The sequence below is a fragment of the Simochromis diagramma genome, unplaced genomic scaffold (assembly GCF_900408965.1).
Source record: "Simochromis diagramma unplaced genomic scaffold, fSimDia1.1 OVJJ01000343.1, whole genome shotgun sequence".
NCBI lineage: Eukaryota > Metazoa > Chordata > Actinopteri > Cichliformes > Cichlidae > Simochromis > Simochromis diagramma.
The window spans coordinates 7,997,871-8,019,144 of record NW_024386831.1 but is presented as its reverse complement, the minus strand read 5'-3'; the positions used below and the strand labels follow the sequence as shown (position 1 = coordinate 8,019,144).

The 21,274-nt window shown below is 42.5% G+C and overlaps 1 protein-coding gene across 2 annotated transcripts in view; it reads right to left on the bottom strand.

Annotated features, from left to right (window-relative positions):
- The window catches only part of lrp1bb (low density lipoprotein receptor-related protein 1Bb), a 250,031-nt gene extending 229,624 nt beyond the window's left edge, over positions 1-20,407 (bottom strand). For both annotated transcript variants that reach the window (XM_040027788.1, XM_040027789.1), the window contains exon 1: positions 19,703-20,407. In XM_040027788.1, the coding sequence (XP_039883722.1) occupies positions 19,703-19,793 (91 nt within the window). In that variant the 5' untranslated portion in view covers positions 19,794-20,407. The remainder of the gene's footprint in view (positions 1-19,702) is intronic.
- Positions 20,408-21,274: the final 867 nt, after the last annotated feature.

Genomic DNA, 21,274 nt, shown 5'->3' with positions numbered 1-21,274 from the left:
CCCTGTCACTATAGCAGGATGGCATTACGGCCGAGGTGCAGAACACACCGAGCATTTTCTTTACTGTGACACGTGACCATAACAAACTGGAGATTTTGCTGATAAGTCCAAACGTAGACTTTGTGCATAATTTAACACGACACTGGGGCTTAACAGAGAGAGAAGAGAGTTTCAACCAAGAGATCACTGGAAGCAATTTCTTAGACTTTAAGTAGCTCCCTCTGGGGTTGCATTTGCAGTACTGCTCCTCAAGAACTGTAAAAAGACTCGTAATGGAATCAAGTGAAGAATTTGAGCTTATCTATAATAGTCAGTGCAGTAGGTGAGCAGTGCCACCTCATACATCTTATAGTGTCATACAGGCAGCTTTATCTGTCTCTGACACGAGACTATAATACAGCAGATTATCTAACAGGTCAGCATAGAGAGCCTCCAACCTTCCAACACTTAATTTTAAATCATATCTTTTGTGGCAAAGTTAAAGTGTGTTTGCAGAGCAGCAATGTTCTCTGTGTTATTCTCCACAACACCGAGACAAGTTTGGAAGTTCAGTGTAGTAGAAAAGTGTGAAAGTCAGACCGAACTCTTCTCTAATTAATATGCATTTGTCTCTATGCGAGTGTCAAAAACTCCTTGCCGCCTGCTTTCACCCTTATGGCGTCCCACCTGGGAGGTGCTGTCAGCTGTTCTGGGTTTACTTCAGGAAAGCAAAACTGTGAGGAAGGACACAAAGACGGATTCCTTAAACCTCCAGTCAATTTGATCAGTTTCCTGCTTTTGAATTCTACCTTTTGTCACTGTCCTCCTGAGCTCCTCGTCTTTACTATCAGGGAAAGCTCCAGCATGTTAATCAAATCGTACACTGCAGACTGCAACCTATTCTACGGTCCTATAGCAATGCAGAGAAACTGAAAATCGCCTTCTTCCTCCCCCCACAGTGAAATGATTGTTTCACCAATATGTATTTTCTGAACCCATCAACACAGCTGCTAAAGAGCAAACAGATCCCAGGACAGGCCAATAGGTTTATCAATTGCTCTTCTTTGATTGAATTCCAGCCTCAACAACCTGCAATAAATCAGCATTTGCAGACACCCACTAAGCAACACCATAATCACGTTTGAACTGAGAAAATCAAATCCTGAGTCAATTATCTTAGCCTCACTGGAACTGATAACGGTTGCTCTTAAGCACTAAATTGGCAGCGCTCAAATGTAAACACAATGTTTCACACTGAATGTGTTGGCTCAACGTACCAGGTTTCCATTTCTAATCCAAGGCCACTTTTTCATAGTGGGCAGCGGCAGAGGTGGGAGGAGGGGCGCTGCTGTTCAGAGGGCTTCTTGGACTGCATTTACATTATCAGTAAATCCCATCACAGCCATTGAGCGGCAAGCTGGATGCTGCGACGAGGCTCCGGCCAGGCTCTGCTGGCACATCCTGCTGCCAGAGATGATGTGATGAAATCACAAAGGCTGTGTCACACCACAGCTGAGGATGATATGTTGTCTTCCAGTCAGTCAAAATGACAGCGGTGTATACAGTGACACCTACACAGTCTTAAAATATGGTGCCTCACCGTCAGGTAACAACAAATCATCCTGTCTCAGTTTTCTCAATGCAAAAACCAAACTGTAAATTTAACTCCGACAGTCACAGAACAGCTCGATCAGGAGGTTGATCTCCTTTTCCCTTTAATTCCAATCATCCCCTTTAATAGATTTTCATATGTTTGGATGTTTTTAGTCAAAAGATGCAAACGCATTCATACCACCGAGCAGCATCCTAATCAGGTGACGAGTTTCTTTATCGGCTGTTTGCTGCTTCATAAGCTGTTTAGTTAGAAATATACTTTATTATTATATAATAAGCTCAATTATAATTTTCCAGTTATTATAAATCAGTGCCTATTATCCATTAGTATAATATCCATCCGTATAACTCCCAGAGAGCAGGCTGCTGTGGTTTGTTGGTGTAAATGGAAACATCATCAACATCTGGTTTTTCTTTCTCACTGCAGTTTCTGACTGTGGAGTTTTAACCATGTTTGCTGACATATCTGTAAACTCTGTGTCCGTGACTATTAATAAACCGCATCCAGCCCGCACTGCGTACAATTGCAGCAATCACAATACAAGTTGGATTTTAAAGACGCCGTTTTATGATGCGTGATGTAATTTTCTCATTAGGTCTAGCTCCTGTGCCGTTGCATTGTACGGATTTAATTTGCAGAATATAAAACACTCGGTGCAAAACACTCCAGCAGATGATTTCACAAACAACCCTGAGCTACAAACCACTATCTTCTGACTTCCTACCATCAGTATTTGCCAGAAATAATGATGCTTATATCTGCCGGGAAGATTGCCATTTGATAAAGTTGTCAACAGTGTGGCCGGAAGATCACTCAAACCTTTTTTCCATTCTCTCGGTGAACTCTACGACATAATAAGACATCCTGCCATGCATATGTAAGAGCCGTTTGCTATTTCGGTGACTGGGTCTTTGATTGTCTCCTCAGCACGACTACTGTTTTGTGCTTTTCATGAAACTGTAGGTAAATATTGCTCTCGTTGAAAGCGCCAGAAAGTGTGAAAAGTTTAGGCCGAGCGTGCCTGCTGTAGGTTTCTGTTATGATGCTATTTGTTGTTATCCCCGCTGTACATATTGCATCCATCTATGGGCGTGCTGGATGTGGAAGTTGCAGTCTCCTGCTGCTCTGGGCTGATTGAAATGGTTTACAATGTTTCGACTCTCTCTTTTCAGAGAGCCTTTTCATCCTCCACTTCTCCATTTTACAGCTCGATTCCAGCTGCTCTAATGCCTCCTCGCTGGTCCGGGGAGGCGACGGGCGAGCTTAGCAGGCGACTGTGCATCCTATGCAGATTATGATACCACCCTAGGGACGCGGGACTCTATCGAGCATTTTCACAAGTACAATTCAGACACACATCAATAGGCTAGGTGACGACCACACAGATGCAAGGCCTGAATCATGACACCTCTCCTCTGGAAGCTCGTCGTCTATATTAAAGAGTCGGGATGCTAAAGAACACAGCAGATCGTGACATTTACCCGACAGATGAAAAACGACTGCGACTTATAACCAGGATCAGCAGTGGTAGGGGAAGGTGCTTTGCCAAATATAACCAGCTATTAAAAGGAAATATGAAAGCAATGCAGCTCCCTGTGGGCCCGGCGCCTCGAACACACTCTCGCATTCTCCTTTAAGACGAGTGCAGCGCGAGCAAGAGTTCACCAGGTAACCGCTGCCGCCCTGACAGCAGCACCACGCTGACCTTTAGCAGAATTTGATTTGGACTCCTTATCACATATTACTCACACGTTAATAAGAAAATAGAAACTCAGCACTCATTAAACTTGGGTGGCCTGAGTAAATAAATAATAATAAACGTATGACGGTAATTAGCCAGCGTTGCTGCTAAGTGTTTGGGTATGAATATTTACAAAGACCGAAGCCTCACGCGTGACAATTATGAACCAGCTCGTACCTCGTAGCGCGTTATGACGCTCAGACTTTGTTCTGTCAGAAGCAGGTCTGTTTAATCGTTGCTTAATGAAACTCTGTCTGTCTTCATGTGCTAACACTGCACCGAAAAATGAAGAAAATCTCCATTTGCTCTGCCTTCATCTGTTAATGATATCCTGGATAATTTCAGCACAAAACTACAGCTTATGCCTGCAGTCAGAACTGAAAATCAAAAGAAATGAAAAGAAACGATTTCTCTGGAAATACAAACGCTTCTTTTTTCAGCCGTCGATGGTACAATAAACCGAACCATTAACCCCTCACAATCACAGGCGCTTTAGGGAAAGACGTGAAGTTCCTGCTAATTTCCAGTAAAGCACTGTGGCCATGACAATCTGAATTACGTTTGTTTTAAAAGCTGCACTGTTGCTGCCGTGCCTGTTTTCACATCAGCAGACTTGTCTGTGTGTTCAAATCCTCTACCTGAGAGGAACAATAATTAACCGCTCGCTGTTCACATGGCCGTCTCCTACAGCTTTCAAAACCACTTCATTTTAACCCCTGCTTAACAAATACAACTGTTCTGTCATCTTTAACTACAGACCGATTTCCTACCATCATTGCTCTTTTAATAAATAACCACAGATTAACACAAACACACTTAACAGTGCAAATATGTGAGTCTGAAGTTCTCAAAGATCAAAACGAAAATGAAATCCTTGCTAGCAGAATGAAACCCGAGGAACAATCACATGAAATTATTCTCACTCGACTCCACACAAATTTATTCCAGATCGATTTTTCTTCCTCAGTCATCTGTGTTTGTCCAGTGCTTTTAATTGGAAACCCCAATTTAAAAAACACTTTTAATAATCACACGTTTCAGTTTGTGGAACTTTTTTAAGGAACAACTGTGTGCAGAAAAAAATAAGCTTTAAATAAGTATGCAGTACACATGAAATACATGTGCACGGGACTCTCCAGAGACATGACAGCTGGCATTAAACACTGAAACTCTTTGATATTGCTTCATCCAGAGTCCTGATATTATATAAAGTCAATGCAATATAAGCAAAAACTCTCCCAGTGTCGGTCCAGGTATAAGAATAAACATTCAGCACACATGGTTAGGGTCCTGTGTATGTGTGTCTATGACTCTCTCTACTTTAGGCTGCACCGTGACTCATAACAGCTCTGCCGGTTTGAATTGGTGGATGTTTTTATACTGGATGTCGTTCCAGAAAGATCCAAGAATTTTTCTCTCCATGTCACAGTATGAAAAGCAGAGCCACACGTATACCTCCTCCAACATATCTGATTTTGTTTGCTAACATGCAACAAATATTTGTGTTACTTAACAAACCACGAAACTAAGTATTTGCATTATTTTCCATGAGTAGAACCACAAATATAACCTTATTAATAATAATGAGAATCAGCTCATTCATCTCTTTTAGCTCTCGCATAAATAAGACCGTCACATTAAATCAATTTAAAAACGGTGCACAGAAATCTGCTTCGATCTTGAACTGCAAAAGTATTTTACAATGAGAAAAAACACACTTTTCTCTGAGAATACACTTAATTTGAAGAAGAATCCTGTTTTATTCATGTCATAAATTGGAGTAATAACAACGACCTGCTGTTCAGGAAGAAGACCGAGGAAAAAGCAAAGAAAGGATGGGCTTAAACTGCGGTTCCACTCTCCAGAAAGTCATTAGGTCAGAGAAGTGTGGAGGATGTTCGGCAAGGGGCCTTCAATAATGAAGAGCTTGTTTCCACAGGGAAACATTGCCTGCAGCGTACATTCACACTTTGGCAACTATGGAAATGAAAGATTTTGAGGTGCAGAAAGGTCTCAGCGTGATGCTGGGAGAAGCTGGCTGTCTAAGACTCCTTAAATTGGTAGTTGTTTGATTTGGCAGACGGAATTTTAAACTCAGTGTACACAGCTTATACTAGTTATAAAAGTATAACAACACAAACAAAACACATCGATCACCGTGCAGTAAAATAAGGTTTTTATATTGTATGATGAGGCTACAGGACACAAATCCTGCGCAGACTCGCAGCCGTTCACTAAGAATACAGATTTAAGCAATGCTAGCAGAACAGACTCCCTGGCTGTGCTCATGCTGCGCGCCATGGTCTCAAACCCAATCATACACACCCTTCAAACTGTCCATTCAGCTATCAGGCTGGCCCTGCAATATTATCAACCCATCAAAGTATTCAAATCTGCAAAAATATCAGTGTTTGTTGTATTTTTGTCTCAGTTTTGATACTGATGTTGCACATTCTCTCCCAGCTGTAATACATAATCTGAGTTATTATCTAAAGTAATCAGACTACACATCTTTTCCCTTTTATATCTGTTCACCGTGTGGAACTGACTGCTTCATATTCTATGATATAACAAAATGCACACAACGTCATGTTTGCATGCAAGTGAAAAACTACAATAACACTGAGTGAGAGACTTTCAAAGTACTTTATGGTTGCAAATATGATCATACTGCCCGAAGGTCAAGAGACTAAAGAGATGATTACCGTGACCTTGGTTTTATCAGGTCACACAATGTGACTGCTGGGAGGTAGTGAAAATGTACACTTTATTTTTGTAGCCATTTAACAAAAGAGATGAAACGAGTCGCTGCCACATTTTTTAGACATTGTCCAGGTTACATGTGGCAAGTTGAGTTGAGCAAAAGACATCATCCTGGTGCCTCCTTAGGGATACTGTAACCACAGCGATAAGCAACATGTCCCGTGTGAGTATTGTCTGAGGCAGACAGATGCTGGAGCATGACCTCTGATAACTTTGTCAGGAAGCCTAGCGTGATGGCAGATAAAGCAAAAACCAGTGCACTCAGAACACAGGAACAGAAATGTCTCCGCAAAGTTCATTTTTAGATTCTCGCTACTACATCAGAGACTACAGGGAGCTGATACGCCTTGTCCTGACCAGCTGCTATGAGTGTTGAATCAGAGCACTGTGGTAAATATGAGTCAGACATGAAAATGTTGGTTAGCTGAACAAGACTAAGGTCAAGAGGAGACCATCTAAAAATGAGAACTGTCATGTCAAGTTCGCCAAAACTGATGACGACAGCCCTTGAAGATGCTCTTTTATTAAGACTGTTTATTTTTAGAAACCTTTTTTTTTTTTTTCAAACTACTGTAGTCGATTTCAAGTAGCTTCAGAGAAAAGCCCTGACACACCTGTCAGGAAGACGTACTTGTCAAGGCACTGAATGTGCTGCTGTGGTGAGCTCCATCTCCAGAGAGGTCGCTTGGTTATAGAAGCTACGCGTCAGGTAATTTCTACTTCTGCGTAAAAGATTAGGAGATGAGTCACACAGCCAATTACTGTCATTACAGTGTCTCGTGACATTAATTCACACAAGACAGAGCAATCTTGATTGTTGTACAATCTCAAAGGCTAATAACAGGGGGCAAAATGTAATTGCTTTCATCTGATGAGCCAAACTCACGAGCCAGGAGATGAGACGCTCTAAGAACAATCACCGCTAAATCTACAGTCTGTCATATAAGTTAACTTTGGGCTTCTTGATTTACCGAGTGAAGTGAAAATGTAAATGTGGAGGCAGATTTATAGAATTATGAGAGTTAGTGATAGTGATGTGTACAATAAACCAACACGGGAATTAGAAAAAATACAGTTTGTTCTTAAGAGTAGGCTTTCCTTACTCACTGAGGATGACCATTTGAACTGCTATTTAATCAGTTAGTTGATTAACAGGAATCTAATAAACAATCATTTTGATTGGTGATTAATCAAACCAGTAAAGCTGCTGATCCATTTTCAGTTTTGAGGATTTGCTGCTTTTATTGTGATCAAACACAGAGTGTCCTTGGATTTGGACTAATCGTTGAAGAAACTGTGCTTTGATTAAAACACAAAATAAGTCCTCTAAAAATAAATTCCCTCCAATGAATATTCATCATTACTGAACATTTTTATGCCTAAAGCTGCAGGTATGAATTATGCTTGGGTAAAATGCAGCTCCAGGATGGCCTGTGCACTGTGAGAGTGTGTGAGGTTAGAGCGCCTACAGTCTGCTTTCTATTTACGCTGCGTCGTTCATGTTGTTCGTTATCCTCAATAAGTCTGCGTGTCAGAGGTTTGTGCAGTACGTGTGCACAAGGCTGCCACAGACTCGTGTTCAGGTTCATCATCATATGCGCCGGTCTAAGGAAAACAATCGTATAAGCAGGTTATGTAGTTTTGTTTTAATTACAGAATCTGTCCTGTTACTTTCTGATGTTATCAGTTTCACGTAAACTAGTTTATGAAGACAAATGATTTTATAATGTAAATGCAGTAAGACGAGAAGATGCCGTAAAAGCCACCCGAGGGAAGATCCCCACACTTTAACAAGGTCAGGAGTCCAACTGTGTGCTTCACTCTCTCCCCTCACAGACGAGCTCTGATAACGAGAAGAGATATGAAAAAAAGCATCAGCAGTAATTGCTGTTTGCACATCAGTTTAGTTCTGGAGAAAGCAAACATAGAACATCACCTATTTCAACAATGATAACACCCATGCCACCAAACGAGCAACATAAACGGCTCCTCCACACGAAGGCGTCCGATGCCCGACAGCGACAAACATTTCACAGACAATGTGCCACTTTCTCATCGCAGTGTTACGTCCCTAAAATACTTCCTAATTGTAAAAGCGGCACGAGAGACGTATTAATACAATAATAACCCTCCACTGAGTTTGATGAGACCACCGGAGTAATCATTTTAATTGTACTGTACTCTAATCACAAACTGGATGAAAGATACTAATTTTTGGTCACTACAAACAAAAATTTAAAATTTGTAAAGTTAAAGTATCCAAGCATGACGATGCATAGAGTCGATTTAGGACTCGCCTGTTTTTTTGTATTCATATTAAAACACTGGTGCAACATACATCACAAACACACATTAATTTTCCATCTTTATCAAACACCAAATATTTGGATTTCCTCTCAAAAGAAGGAACAGCACAGATATGTGAGCCACAGTCACAGACAGACCTCCACTTCGGCTGTGCTTTGCATAAAGTGTTTTAATATTAGTAATAAAGTGTTTTATGAAGGTTTTTCATCGATGTTCCTGCCAGAAGGAAATTGGACTGAAGTACCAACACTTCTATATGTTTCTGATCTGGGTTTAGCTAAAGGACACACAGAAACCGTTCTTTGTGAAATCAGTGGTGAGTGCTAATTAATTCTGTTAGCTAGATTTCCAATGTTTCAGGGTCACTGCAGTCAGCACTCTTGGGCCCCGGTGACGAGACAGTAATACTTTAGATTAGAGGACAAATCAAATCTTATTTCCAGTGTTGGAGGATGTATTGGTGCAGTTTGGCCTCCGAGCTTGTATTCCAGGCTTAGGAGATGAGTGTTTGTGTCTGTGCTTTACTAGCCGCTCCAACTATTCAGGCTAAACAAACGTAGCATCGGGGAAAGCCTTGATTTGATTTATGCCCATAAGTGTTTCTATAATAATGTGATGCAACATGAAAACTATGAATTTCCAGAATTAATACCAGAACTTGACGACTGAGCACGACTCCCCATGAGGACCTGAACATGACCACCCTGCACACTTTGGTCACGTTGGTCTCTGAGAGCCTCGTCCCAGCCAGGACACACGAGGTGAGGAGGACAGGAGTGCGAGATATAAAAGCTTCGGAGGCAGAGGTAGACCTGCTGCGGGACGTCTTTGGATGGTTTGTGTGTATTTGCTGAAAGTCAACCCACTGTCTATGCAAGTGCCAAGGTAGTTAAAGCTGCTAACACGCTACACTGTGTCTGTGGGACAGGGTCATCCTGTCTCCGAGTCTATGAGACACTTCTTCGTCTTCACGTACTTAAGGTGTGATTCAATTCAATTCAATTCAATTTTATTTATATAGCGCAGAGAAAAACCCAACAATCATATGACCCCCTATGAGCAAGCACTTTGGCGACAGTGGGAAGGAAAAACTCCCTTTTAACAGGAAGAAACCTCCGGCAGAACCAGGCTCAGGGAGGGGCGGGGCCATCTGCTGTGATTGGTTGGGGTGAGAGAAGGAAGACAGGATGATACAGAGGACGGGGAAATAACACACTACAAAGCACCAGTTTCTTCACAATCGCAGGATACAACAGAGGTCATGTCCCCCCCTCAGGAACCTCTGTGACTGTAACAAAGCAAAGGGTTTATTACTTCGTGTCATGACCACGACACCAACATAATGTTTCTCCAGTCGCCTCCTCTGACATGATCGCGTGCTGTCAGTGAATTATTTCCACCTTTTTAATGCTCCATCATCAACACACTCACACACGTTTTCTACACAAACACGTTTATTTCTTAGTTCTTCTCATTTAAATCTGATTTCACTCGGTCATAAAACATGAACTTAGCTCCTGGTTCTTTTTGTTTGAAGTCTGGATGATTGTCATTTTGAAAGTGGTTATCATTTCCTACCAAGTCCACATTTAAAAGGTTTGGTGGAGCAGAGTCCCTGAACTGATTCTAGGTGTGAATAAGACGTGTGAGTGCGATTGCCTTTGTTATCGTACGACAGAGCTGGTTTTTGTTTCTCTGCTTCTTGAGTAATGTGCTAATGTGCGTTGATGTGTTCAGCTCAAGCTCTGTGCATGTTTAATATCTGGAAACAAAAGCAAATTTTAACGATTATTTATCGTCATCTGTGGACAAAATTTCTTTGCTATATCACAGACGTTCGTACTGACACAACCCACATCCTAAGGATCGAGAGAATACTTCAATCATTTTAAAGGCTGTGAGAGCGTGCCTGATATCTCTCCTGGTTTGATGATTATTCACGACTGTGTTTTCTTGTCCTTGGTAAAAAATTAAAAAAGAAGTGCATTCTTCACAAAATCATTTCCAAACAATTTCACAGCTTCTCGTTCTTTGTCTTAAATTTCTCATGCAGACTGTTGGTAAAACACTTAGCGCGACATAACTTATTAAAAACTGCAGGTTTTTGCACCGTGTGCATGTAAAATCAGGCAAAGCTAACATGAAACAGAAAGGTGTGATAAATCTAAAAAGCTATCAGCAAAAAAAATCCAATTATTTTTCAGGAAAAAAAAATGTTTGCACTAAACTTCAATTGTTGACGTGAACAAGGCCACAGAAGCAATCACAGGAACGTGCTTTCTAAGAGAAACATATTAAATCTCAGTAAGTCCAGAAGGGTTTTTATTTCTCTTGGGTTTTGTTCTTGGCATTGACTGTTTCAGAAACAAGTGGCCCTTATCAGGCACTGAGCAGCGAGAGATACCTGTGACAGCCGACATGTTTGAGGCCCAAGTGCTTAATCTCTGGTCTCTGCTCCGGAGCAGTGAGACACATCACTAGAGCAGGGAGGGAGTGACTGCGTGCATCTCAAACCAGCTGACACAAGAAATGGAAATGGAAAAAAACACCCTGCATGAGCTCGAGAGCACTCCTCTAATCGTATCAAAGACTTCTACAAACAAACATGGGTGAACTGTGATTGATGGGAGCGCAGTTAATAGGTCTCCCAATCCAACGCTGTGAGAGAAAGGAGGGTGCCAGAGACCAGAGATCAATAGCAACTCGGAAGCATGTTAGGGGATCATACTGAATCAGATTGATGACAGCTGGTGGTGATGCATTTGGCAATCTAATTTTAACACAAAGTAACTCAGTGATAGTGCTGCCACAAAACTGAACTCAATCCTTGCGGGCCAACAGCATCACAGCTGTAGAGAGACACCGACTCGTGCTGCAGGTGGAGGTAGGGGCAGCAGCACTGTTTTATCTTGGATTTTCAATTCGTGCTCCGTGCCATTAAAGTGCATTAAATTATTCACACTTTGTGGCAATCTCGCAAATATTTTAGTCCCAAAAAGCTCTTTCGGTGCAGTGCAGAGCTTGGACATACACGCCAAACCGACAGGGAAAAAATCTGACTTGTACATGTCCTAAATGCAGGCCCACGATTTTTACCGGCTGCACATTTGATGTAGCCACTCACGGCTTTGCACACAGGCGTGAAAACGACGCCAATAATTTCCTTTTCTATCCTCCATCTAACTGGATTGAAGCATAGTGAGCTCTGCCAGGGAAGGCAGCCACAACACAGACAGGGCATAGACATTCATTGTAGAAAGGCTTAATTTGTGTATATGCATGTGCTTCTCCGAGTGCTGGCATGTTGGCGTGTGTGTGTGTTTGCCTTTGCTGAGCTCGTACGCTAATCAAGAAACCATAAATAGCGGGTGCGCTATGTAAATGTCTCACACTGTGCACTGTCCTGGATCGTCACTAAAGATCATTTAATTCTCCGTATTCATTAATGGCTATGCTACAGGTCTTTAAGGCAATGGGTTGTGAAAATGACTGAAAAACAAATCAGGCAAAAGACAAAATATCATCTGGTTAGCCGTTTCTGCATAAGCATTTTATGTTTTAAGCCATAAAGGAGAAATATGGATTATTGCAGAGGTATAAAATGAAACGCCTCAGTGGTTCAATATTTCTTAATTACTCTATGTGCCAATTTCTCTTTTAAGAAGGACACAGCGCAGCATCACCAACTGGCCTTAGGTTTGTCTGCTGAATGAAGCTTGTTGGGGGATGGATGAATCCCTCCCCTGTTCTGGTTTTCTGAGCCAAGTCTGCATGATGGGGCCCTGAGCCTTCGGCCTGTGCCAGGTGGCAGCTGGGAGAGAGAGTCCCCGGCCAGGCCTCAGCAGCCCTCTCTCTGGTCCTCTGGCCGCCACCGCTGCCACTCGCCGAGCTCGACACCAACTCTACTGACCTACAGATTGGTCGGGAGTACTGGTGTTGACCCTTTTTCCAGATTTCTTTTTCTGTGTCTGAAATAAATTCTTTGTGCAGAACATTTTTTTAAGACACGGTGAAGCGCTGTTCTTCGGTCTATTCCAGAGTCGTCACGAAAGTAGGATCCAAACTTGATACCGACACTCGGAAAATATTCAGTACTATTTTCAAAACCATGAAAGTTAATCAGCCTTTCTAAAAATAATGATTATAATAATACTGGTCTGAGTAAATGTATTCATCTACAGCCATTTGTCCTGGTTCGGCACTGATGGAGCTGCTAAGGTAACCTGCCACTGTTTCTGTCTAGTGGTCAGCTGAGTAGCTTCAACGCTAGCATCGTAATGCTAGCTCATTGATTAAACAGATGGCTGAAACAGCCATCGGGTAACTGGCATGTACCACCCAGGTTAACATTTATTACAACTGTTCAATATTTTGGTGCAGTTGAAACGGGAGCTTTACCGACCTCGTGTTGCTGCACCACTCTTCATGTGTTCAGCTGCTAGTGAGGGGAGGGGCTGCTCACCTGCCTGCATGCAGCAGTGATGTGAGAAGAAATGTTGTTTTTTATTTTAACTTTAAAAAAAATGTCAAGGCTTCCACACAACTGTGTTAAGTAACTCTAAAGAAACTGTCTGCCGCTTGTTTAACTTTTACTAAAACATTGAACTGACTCAGAGAAAAGCTATTAAGTTAACCAGCACTAAAAGAAAATGAAATATCACTATTGTTGGTTTTAAATATTCAATGAAATACTGTGTTTTTGTAAGTCAATTCAATACCTCTTTGTTTAGTAATTTCAAGATTTTAGAGTAAAACAGTGAAATTCACAGGAGTTCTCTCACCTCTTTCCACTCAGTCATTTAATTCTGAGTTATTTTAATCTTTGGCTCTTTTCTTCTTCCCCTCACTCCCATCCAATCACAGCAGATGGCCCCGCCCCTCCCTAAGCCTGGTTCTGCCGGAGGTTCCTTCCTGTTAAAGGTGAGTTTTTCCTTCCCACTGTCCAAAGTGCTTGCTCATAGGGGGTCGTCTGATTGCTGGGGTTTCTATGTATTATTGTAGGTCTTTACCTCACAAAATTAGACATTTTTTGCACTAAATTGAGTTACTCAACACAGTTGGATAGAACTACTTGACTTTTTCAGTAAATCCAAAGCAATTTTTCAGTTCAGTTTTTAATTGAAATAATATAAATGACACTAATATATTAAAGAAAACATAATTTGTTCAGTAATTCGGTGCTGTTACAAATGAATTTCATATCTGATAATGATTTATCATTTTTAGAATAGATATAATATTTCAGTCTAATTTTTTTTTGACAAACCTACTCTGTACATGCTTTCATGTATCCACAGTACTAAAAGATACTAAATTTTTTTAATTTTGGTATCGAAACATACTGTAAATAGCAGTTCTGGTGACATGCTGAGTCTGTTAATGTCTTAAATGGTATTAACATGAAAAAGAAGTATTCTCTGCCCAGGTACAGTGATAAATCAAATCGTAAATCTTGTTGAAGCTGTTTGTTAACCAGGAGATCATATTATTAATTATTCATATTACAAGTTAATAATTCAGAAAAGATTGTACCACAAATATGCCAACATCTGTAACCAACAGTGACATAGCTCTCCATACATGGTGAATGCTCTCGTCTGTAAGACCTCAAACATCCAAAAAATAAAATAGTTCAACATCATCTTAAATAGTTTGTAATACTAAGAACATTTTCTGTCTCAATTTGTCATTTCTGGATACATGATGTGCAATATATAGCTGTTAGCTAACAACATGCCAATAGTGAATCCGAGAGCGTTGTTTTTATCTAAACACAAATCAGTAACAATAATATCAGCCTGTCAAGTGTCGGGTTGAGCTAGTGATGCTGACGGGTCTTTCCTCCGTCATATCTGAGCAGCGCTCCACATACATCCTCTGTAGTGAAAGGTCCCAGTTATATCTCAGCACTGAGGGAAAGGTTTGTCTCATGCACTCGTTTCTTCATGCATTTTGCCAAATGATGTCAAACGAACAAAGCACGCCGTGGTTCCTGTAGGTCCGTCTAGACATAATGGAGGAACTCGATGATGGCAACAGTATGATTTACAGCGTAAGAATCCACCGCTGCTGCATTGAACGTCTGTACATGCTGAGCACACAATTGTATCTCCTCAGGGTGCTGCCTCCATCCAGCTAGCTGTTCACCCTTTCAAACTGACAGACATACTTTTAGCCTGCGATGGAGGCACTTTTCACCCCTTAGGATACCTCAAGAAAGACGTTTGCTTAACTCAGACCTTGAGCTCCACACTCAGCTGCATACTAATTCTAACCTTTACTATACGGATAGTCAAAGCTACACATCCCTGTTTCATTGTTCATTTTAGCAGATGGTCTCATTGGTGTATAGATTTTTTTTCCATGTTAAAAGTACATTACCTCACCCTTACATTTCATTTTATGATGTGTTCTATCGTGTCTGTCACCTACTGATGACCTCATACTTAACTCGACTTATGAGAGCAGCAGCGTTTCCCACTACTGCTCATATGAGCCCTACTTTCATTAGCATATTTGGCAATAAAGCAGTAATGCTTTCCTGCATTAATAATTCATTCAGAAGTTTTTTATAAGAGGAACCATATCTGTATACAGCTGAGTTAAGTTCTTAGATTCAACGCCAGCATCAGGGGATTTCTCTAAAGACAAACTTGCTGATTCAATATTCACCTTTTAAATTATGTAACATTTTGGAAAAATCTAATATCAAACCCCATGCCACCCACATAATTAAGTCTTCCCAGAACATTAACCAAAACAGATCATGTGGGTCAGAAATCTAGCTCCTCCTCCCATTGATAATCAATGCTACAAGTCAATTTACAGCCAGTGGCTTCCACAACCTGAGCCCACTGCATTACTTATTCAATTGTAGCCCATTAAGACTGTGAGAGCTGATATTAAAGGTGACACGAGCAAAAATCTAACAGCTTCCTTCAATAACTGTGTTCCATACGAGGCGTGCGGGGCCGGATCACTGAATTCGACTGTAGCTCGAGGCCATGCTTCACCTCTGCCCTGAGATAGATGTAAGAGCTCAATGACAGCAGCACTTAGCTCACATCACCAGATAGATGTGTCAGCTGTTTCAATGTCTTTACATAGCTCATAAAAGACTGAATGCCACCCTGCAAAAGTGCAGTCTAAGCACTTGCCTCAAACAAACCTCAGAAATCCTGCCACGACTATGATGTTTAGAGGACTTCTGGGAGGAAAAAGAAAATACAGGAGGTTTCGAAGAAGTGCTCATATATACCTGCATCTGACCTTCCGCAGACGTAACGAGCTGACAGGCTTTTTCTGACAACTTGTCTGGTTTTCTAGCCAAGACAAACTTATGAAGCAATACTTAACAAAAAGCACCTGAAGCACAACTCATGGATGCCAACAACAGCAGCAGCCAGTAACCACTTCACAAATGTCTCCTGGCTAACAGAGCGCAGGCTAATGCATTCGACGGCACACTGCGTCTGTGTTTATGTTTTTACCAGTATGATTTCTTAAATCATCAGAGCAGTCAGGTGATTGCAGGTTATTTCAGTCCTTAAGATCCCCGCTTGCTGAGCTGCACGCTTTTGCTGCCTTGTCAAAACAGGATGTGGACAGAAAATTGAGCTACAAAGGAGCCCTCACAGCTGGAGGCCTCTTCTAGTGTTAATGGTTTCCAGAAAAAGACGTAAAGCAGCTATGAAAACAGAATTCGGTCCAACCTTTGAAGGTCACCTGCTAGTCTCTATCTAATATTTCTCCCCTAAAAACAACACCCTGATCTTCATATAACACCAGCTTCCAGAACGCCAACGAGAACATGGAACATGTCTGTTTATTTTGTTTGTTTGTTTAAAGGTGCTAAAACCAAGTGATTTACATAATATCCATTTATAAAGTCCACTCACAGTTTACTGTGTCCTAGCTATCTGTTGAATGAGTAACGGTACAAAGGCGACATTAAGCAGGGCGGACATTTTTCAAACAGTTCCTGTAACCCTACATTATTTAACCCTCGGCTTCCTGTCACAGTCGCTCCTGCCGCTACAGCCAAATCAGCCCCTTCAGGTTGGCCTCCGTCATTTCTGCTTCTGAGATGTGCTGCTATCCTCGCCACGTGTACCTGTCTGCCCACCTTCATGTGTGAATGTACAATATTAAACTGTTCCCTCCTGCAAGGTTGCTTTTTGCACTCATGTTCTCCTCCCCGCCTGTTTTTGTTAGCACGGTTACAGATAAAGTTTGTACATCACACTTTCAGTCTCAAGTTTATTTTTGTGAACTCTGGAATTGCTAATCAGTCCTGGAGCCTTCCTCTGCTTCGATTTGTGCCTGAGCAGGAGCAGATTCCTGAGGTTACTGATAGGTTTGTGTGGTTTAGCAAATGGCCTCTGCATAATCCTGCGAGGTCTAGCAGAGCAGTTCGAAACGAGTCGTGCAATTCGACGTGAAAACGTTTCGGTAACAACTGCAGGTAGCAGTGCTTACATCAGCCTCCTCTTTTGGCGCTCTTGCCGTACGCGGTCCTCTTTGGCAGACTTTCTTGTGCCTTCTCGTACCTTAACCATCTCAGCTGAGCTGTCATGATCGTGGTGCTAATACTGGCCACTTCTGCCTGCTTCAGCACTTCAGAGTCAGGAACTTTGTCTCATCATCTTAAGCCCACGATGCTCCCTGAGAGTCACCTCAGGCAGTGGAGGTGAAAACAGTTCAGCATTTTGGAGCGATGACTATCAGTCTCACATGCATACAGAAAAGATGAGAGGAGCTTTACAGGCTTTCAGCTTCGTTTCTGAGTCATTCGCTGTTCGTATCGACCCGTCAGCCTGACAAAAGCTGCGCCTGCCTGCACAGTTGATGCAGCACGCTGTGGCTTTAACAGTTCAGTAGAATTAGAGTCATTAAACACTAAAAGTTAAAAAGTAAGAAATATACTGAAGCATAAGTTTGTATATTCATAGTTGCAGCAATATTTTAAAATGTAAAAGAAGGAAGAAAATTTTTTCTGAATAAATAAAAATATATTACAATGATTTAATAATGAGAACATACTTAAAAGGATGCCGAAGACATGCTTTTGTTTCTCAAATGGTCCAAAAACGTTAGAATTATCTTGCATTTCTTACAGTGTGCCCTTCAGCACTATATTCATCCTGGTCACACGTTTTATGTCTTTATTGTCCAATGATGAGTGTTTAGACAGTAACATTTCAGGAGCTCACAACTGAGAAAATCTACAAAGTCCTTATCTCTGCTGGCCAACGAGCTGCACATAATGCAGACGCTGAATGACTTCTCCCTCATCGTGATTCTGGTGCTTGCCTTTGCACACACACACACACGGGCACTTACATACACTTCTGCGATGGTATCTGGCTATCTCACTTAATTAGCCTCTAAAGGCAGCCTCCCTCGTATTAGTGGATGTGCCTTGCACTATACTATCGTCTCTTAAATAGGGTATACGTTACAAACAACCTTGAGCTGTTTGCAGCTGGTGATGCTTATCTGGTGCTGAGGTCAGTGCATGGCATCCAGTTTTTGGGTTTTTTTTAGAAATTAAATAAACAGGTGTGTTGCGGTGTGTCCAAATTTCCAAGCCTGTCCTTTTGTTAGATGAGCAGCGTACTGCCACACCAGCCGATCAGGTCAGTCTGCTCAATGTTAGATGGGCGCGAGCGATAAAAGGGGAAAAACAAGGTGGAAGCATTTCAAAGAGTCCATGCCATTGCAGGAATGATTCTGGAAATGCCTTTTATTCATGCAGAGAAAACCACAGGCTCACTACTTGGCATTCAAAGTAACAACGCTGCTACCACAAAGCAAATTAATTTCAGACTAATTAGGATAAAAACCAGCTTTGGTGTTGAAAGAAAAATGAAACGCTATTATCATTACCGTCCATTTAGACACAGCTACAAGAGCTCCCATTTATCCTGGGTACAAATGGAGCAGGACAGCACACAGAGATACAGGGTCCAACTTTCCAACTCGGATTCTCTGAAAGTAAATTTGGAACCTTTGTGTCTGTGAGTCCGCCCCATCCTATCTGCTGTCCTTCTAAATACTGTTACAGCAGCTCGATGAGCCATTATGATACCTGTTTTTACTCTGATTCAAGCCACACCTCCACCTCCACCCTCACAGAGCAGACAGAGAAAGGTAGCTGGTTTTTTGTTGGTTTTGGTGATTTACAGTGATTGGAAGGCAGGCTCATGAGTCTCCTTCGTGAAGGTCTCACAACAAGCAAAGCAGCCCTGACAAAGATGTGTCTGCTGGGGAACAGAAAGTGGGAGAACTATGAAGCAATCATGTCCACTGACAACAAATCGATGGGCATGCAAACATGTTCCTTACAACTGCATGTTACACTTACCACAGTTTGTCTTTGGGGGACGATTAATGCAATCAGCCCCTGACTCAACATGTAAGTACTGAAATGGGAGTTTTGAAAGGTTCACAGTAAAAGTTGATGTTTGACTATAAGGATAACTACTTCAATCCAGTTTTATTTTATACTGTAAGGTAGACCCTACAATAATACATGCAAACTACTAAATCACAAATATTTTGTGTAATTAAAAAGATAACCTCCTTTGGGTTTTCAGAAATTCTCCGTCCTTGCATACTCTTAATAAATTCCTGTCTATGAATGCAGCTGTTTAACAAATAGCACGAGCCTAATATGCGCTTTAACTCAATAAAATCCTGGCAGTGCCTGCTCGGTGAAGCTTCGTTCCTCTCGGGGATCCTGCTCTGTGACTCGGATTTTTAGATTTCCCCGAGCCTGTGTGGCGGAATTCAGATTCACCTAAAATGATTCCCGACATTACCCGAGCACGGAGCCACTGCGCCGCGCGTCCGCACGGCACAGGTATACCGGAGAGACAGCACGCACTCCGGCACCGGGCTCGGCTCTGGTCACCTGCTGCATTGGAGGATAGCACTGCTACGCACCTGCAGTCAGAGCCGCCGAGTCTATCCCGGTATATCCACGGGAACGTTCCTGAAAATGCCCACGCGGGAAAGCGGTGCAACACACACGCTCGGGGGGTCACCGCACAGGTGGTATCGTTATTTGTGGTCCAACAGCTGGGGGGGCATTACAGTGAAACATCCTCAATTACAACACACAGAGACGAGCGGACTTAGTGAGGTATGCCACCGACCATCAACTCTCCATCGTTCAGAAACACATTCACATCCAGCTGCTGCTGCCCGTCACGGCGCCCACACTGCACTAAAGGCGGCCCGCGCTGCCAAGTTTCACCGGACTGCGCATTCCCGGCGGCCCGGTGGCTCCTTACCTTTCTCCTCGTCCGACACCGTCGAGGGCTCGGCGCACGGAAATAATCCCGAGAACAGGGCTAGAAAGGCGAGTAGAAAAAACTCCGACATGTTTTCGGAGAGCGGGCTGTAAAGAGCCACGGTGCTTCTCCTGCTCCTGCTCCGGGTCCGGGTCCAGTCTCCCCCTCCACCACCACCCGGTTGTCGAGCGCCGTTATTCGGTGATGTCCAGCGGAACCAGTGCGCAGAACAGTGCAGCGCTCCTCCGGCTCCTCCACAAACGCACACCGCCGCTTTTCAGAGCGAACAGACGCACCGGAGACGGCAGGAGAGAGGAGAGGACAGGAGAGGCGGGGTGGGAGAGCAGGAGGATAAGGAATGAGTGCGTTTCCTGTCTTTTCTCAGTGATTAAATGCCGTCAAGGTGGCGCAGCTCGCCTGAAATTAATCAAATCCGTTCGCTGTGCAGTCAGTGGAGTGGGTGGGTGTCAGCCTGAGGTCCAGGGGTGCAGAGGGGGTCCTTAAAAAGAAGAAAAAGTCAGAGGATGTAGGATGAGATGTGAGCAATCTCGTCAGACCAGTGACTTCACTGCAAATACAGAGTTATGCAAAAGCACATCCAGGGGGAAAAAGGTGCATGACTAAGAAGAAATAAGAGCCTTTCTCAGGTGAAGCATCCAGAGTGACTGCACAGACACAGCTAAAACAAAAAGCACTGAAGAGACCACTGCAGTGAGGTGTTGTTTAGCATAGATCCAAAGCACAGGCACCTCGTTACTGTATATCACAGTGATTCAGGACTTACTCCGGCTTAATGTCAGAACGGAACTCTCTGCTGGTCCTCGAATTTGGGACCAATTTGATGCATGTTAACAGGAATGTGTGACATATTCCAGGCATGCATGGAGACTGATGCTTAGTAAAAGCAAGGCCGTGTGAAGAATAGCTACCAAACTTTCTGTGTTCATGTGATTTTATGTGTTCTTTGTTTTTCACAATGAACTGACCGAACCTCCATTAGGTCAGACACTGCAGTCTCCCACACCTATCCTGTCCTCTCTCCTCAACACGTCGGGATGTTACGCCTCGGGAGCGAGAACGGGCTCCTCTCCTTGTATTCAGGCTGACAGGCTAATGATGGAAATTTTGGAGGAAGTTTGTTTTCAACTCTAAAGTATGCAAATGTGCAGGTAGTTCTTATTTTAGCTCCTACAAGGTTAGGAAGTCCCAAAGAGCAATACCCGTTTTCAAAATCTTTATTTGTTCTCCTTTCAAGTTTCTCTAGAATTAAAAAATAATAATAATGAAAGAGATGCAATGAACGGGAAAACTGCAGTGTGTGAACTACAGTAGGTCGAACCGCTCCAGTCTTTGCTGAAAGAAGCTGGTGATAATAAGCTTGAGAGGATAGCTGTATGTTTTTTAAATATCTTTTAGATTTGTTCATGAGACTAAATGTTGAGTGAGGAGGTGATTTTATCCACCTTGCTGCTGTCTGCTGGTACACTGGCAGGAGTCGCAGAATTTCTGCTCCTGTTGTTTGGTATGGATGCTGCATCTGAGCTGACTGTGGGGGATTTCAGAGGAGCGGGG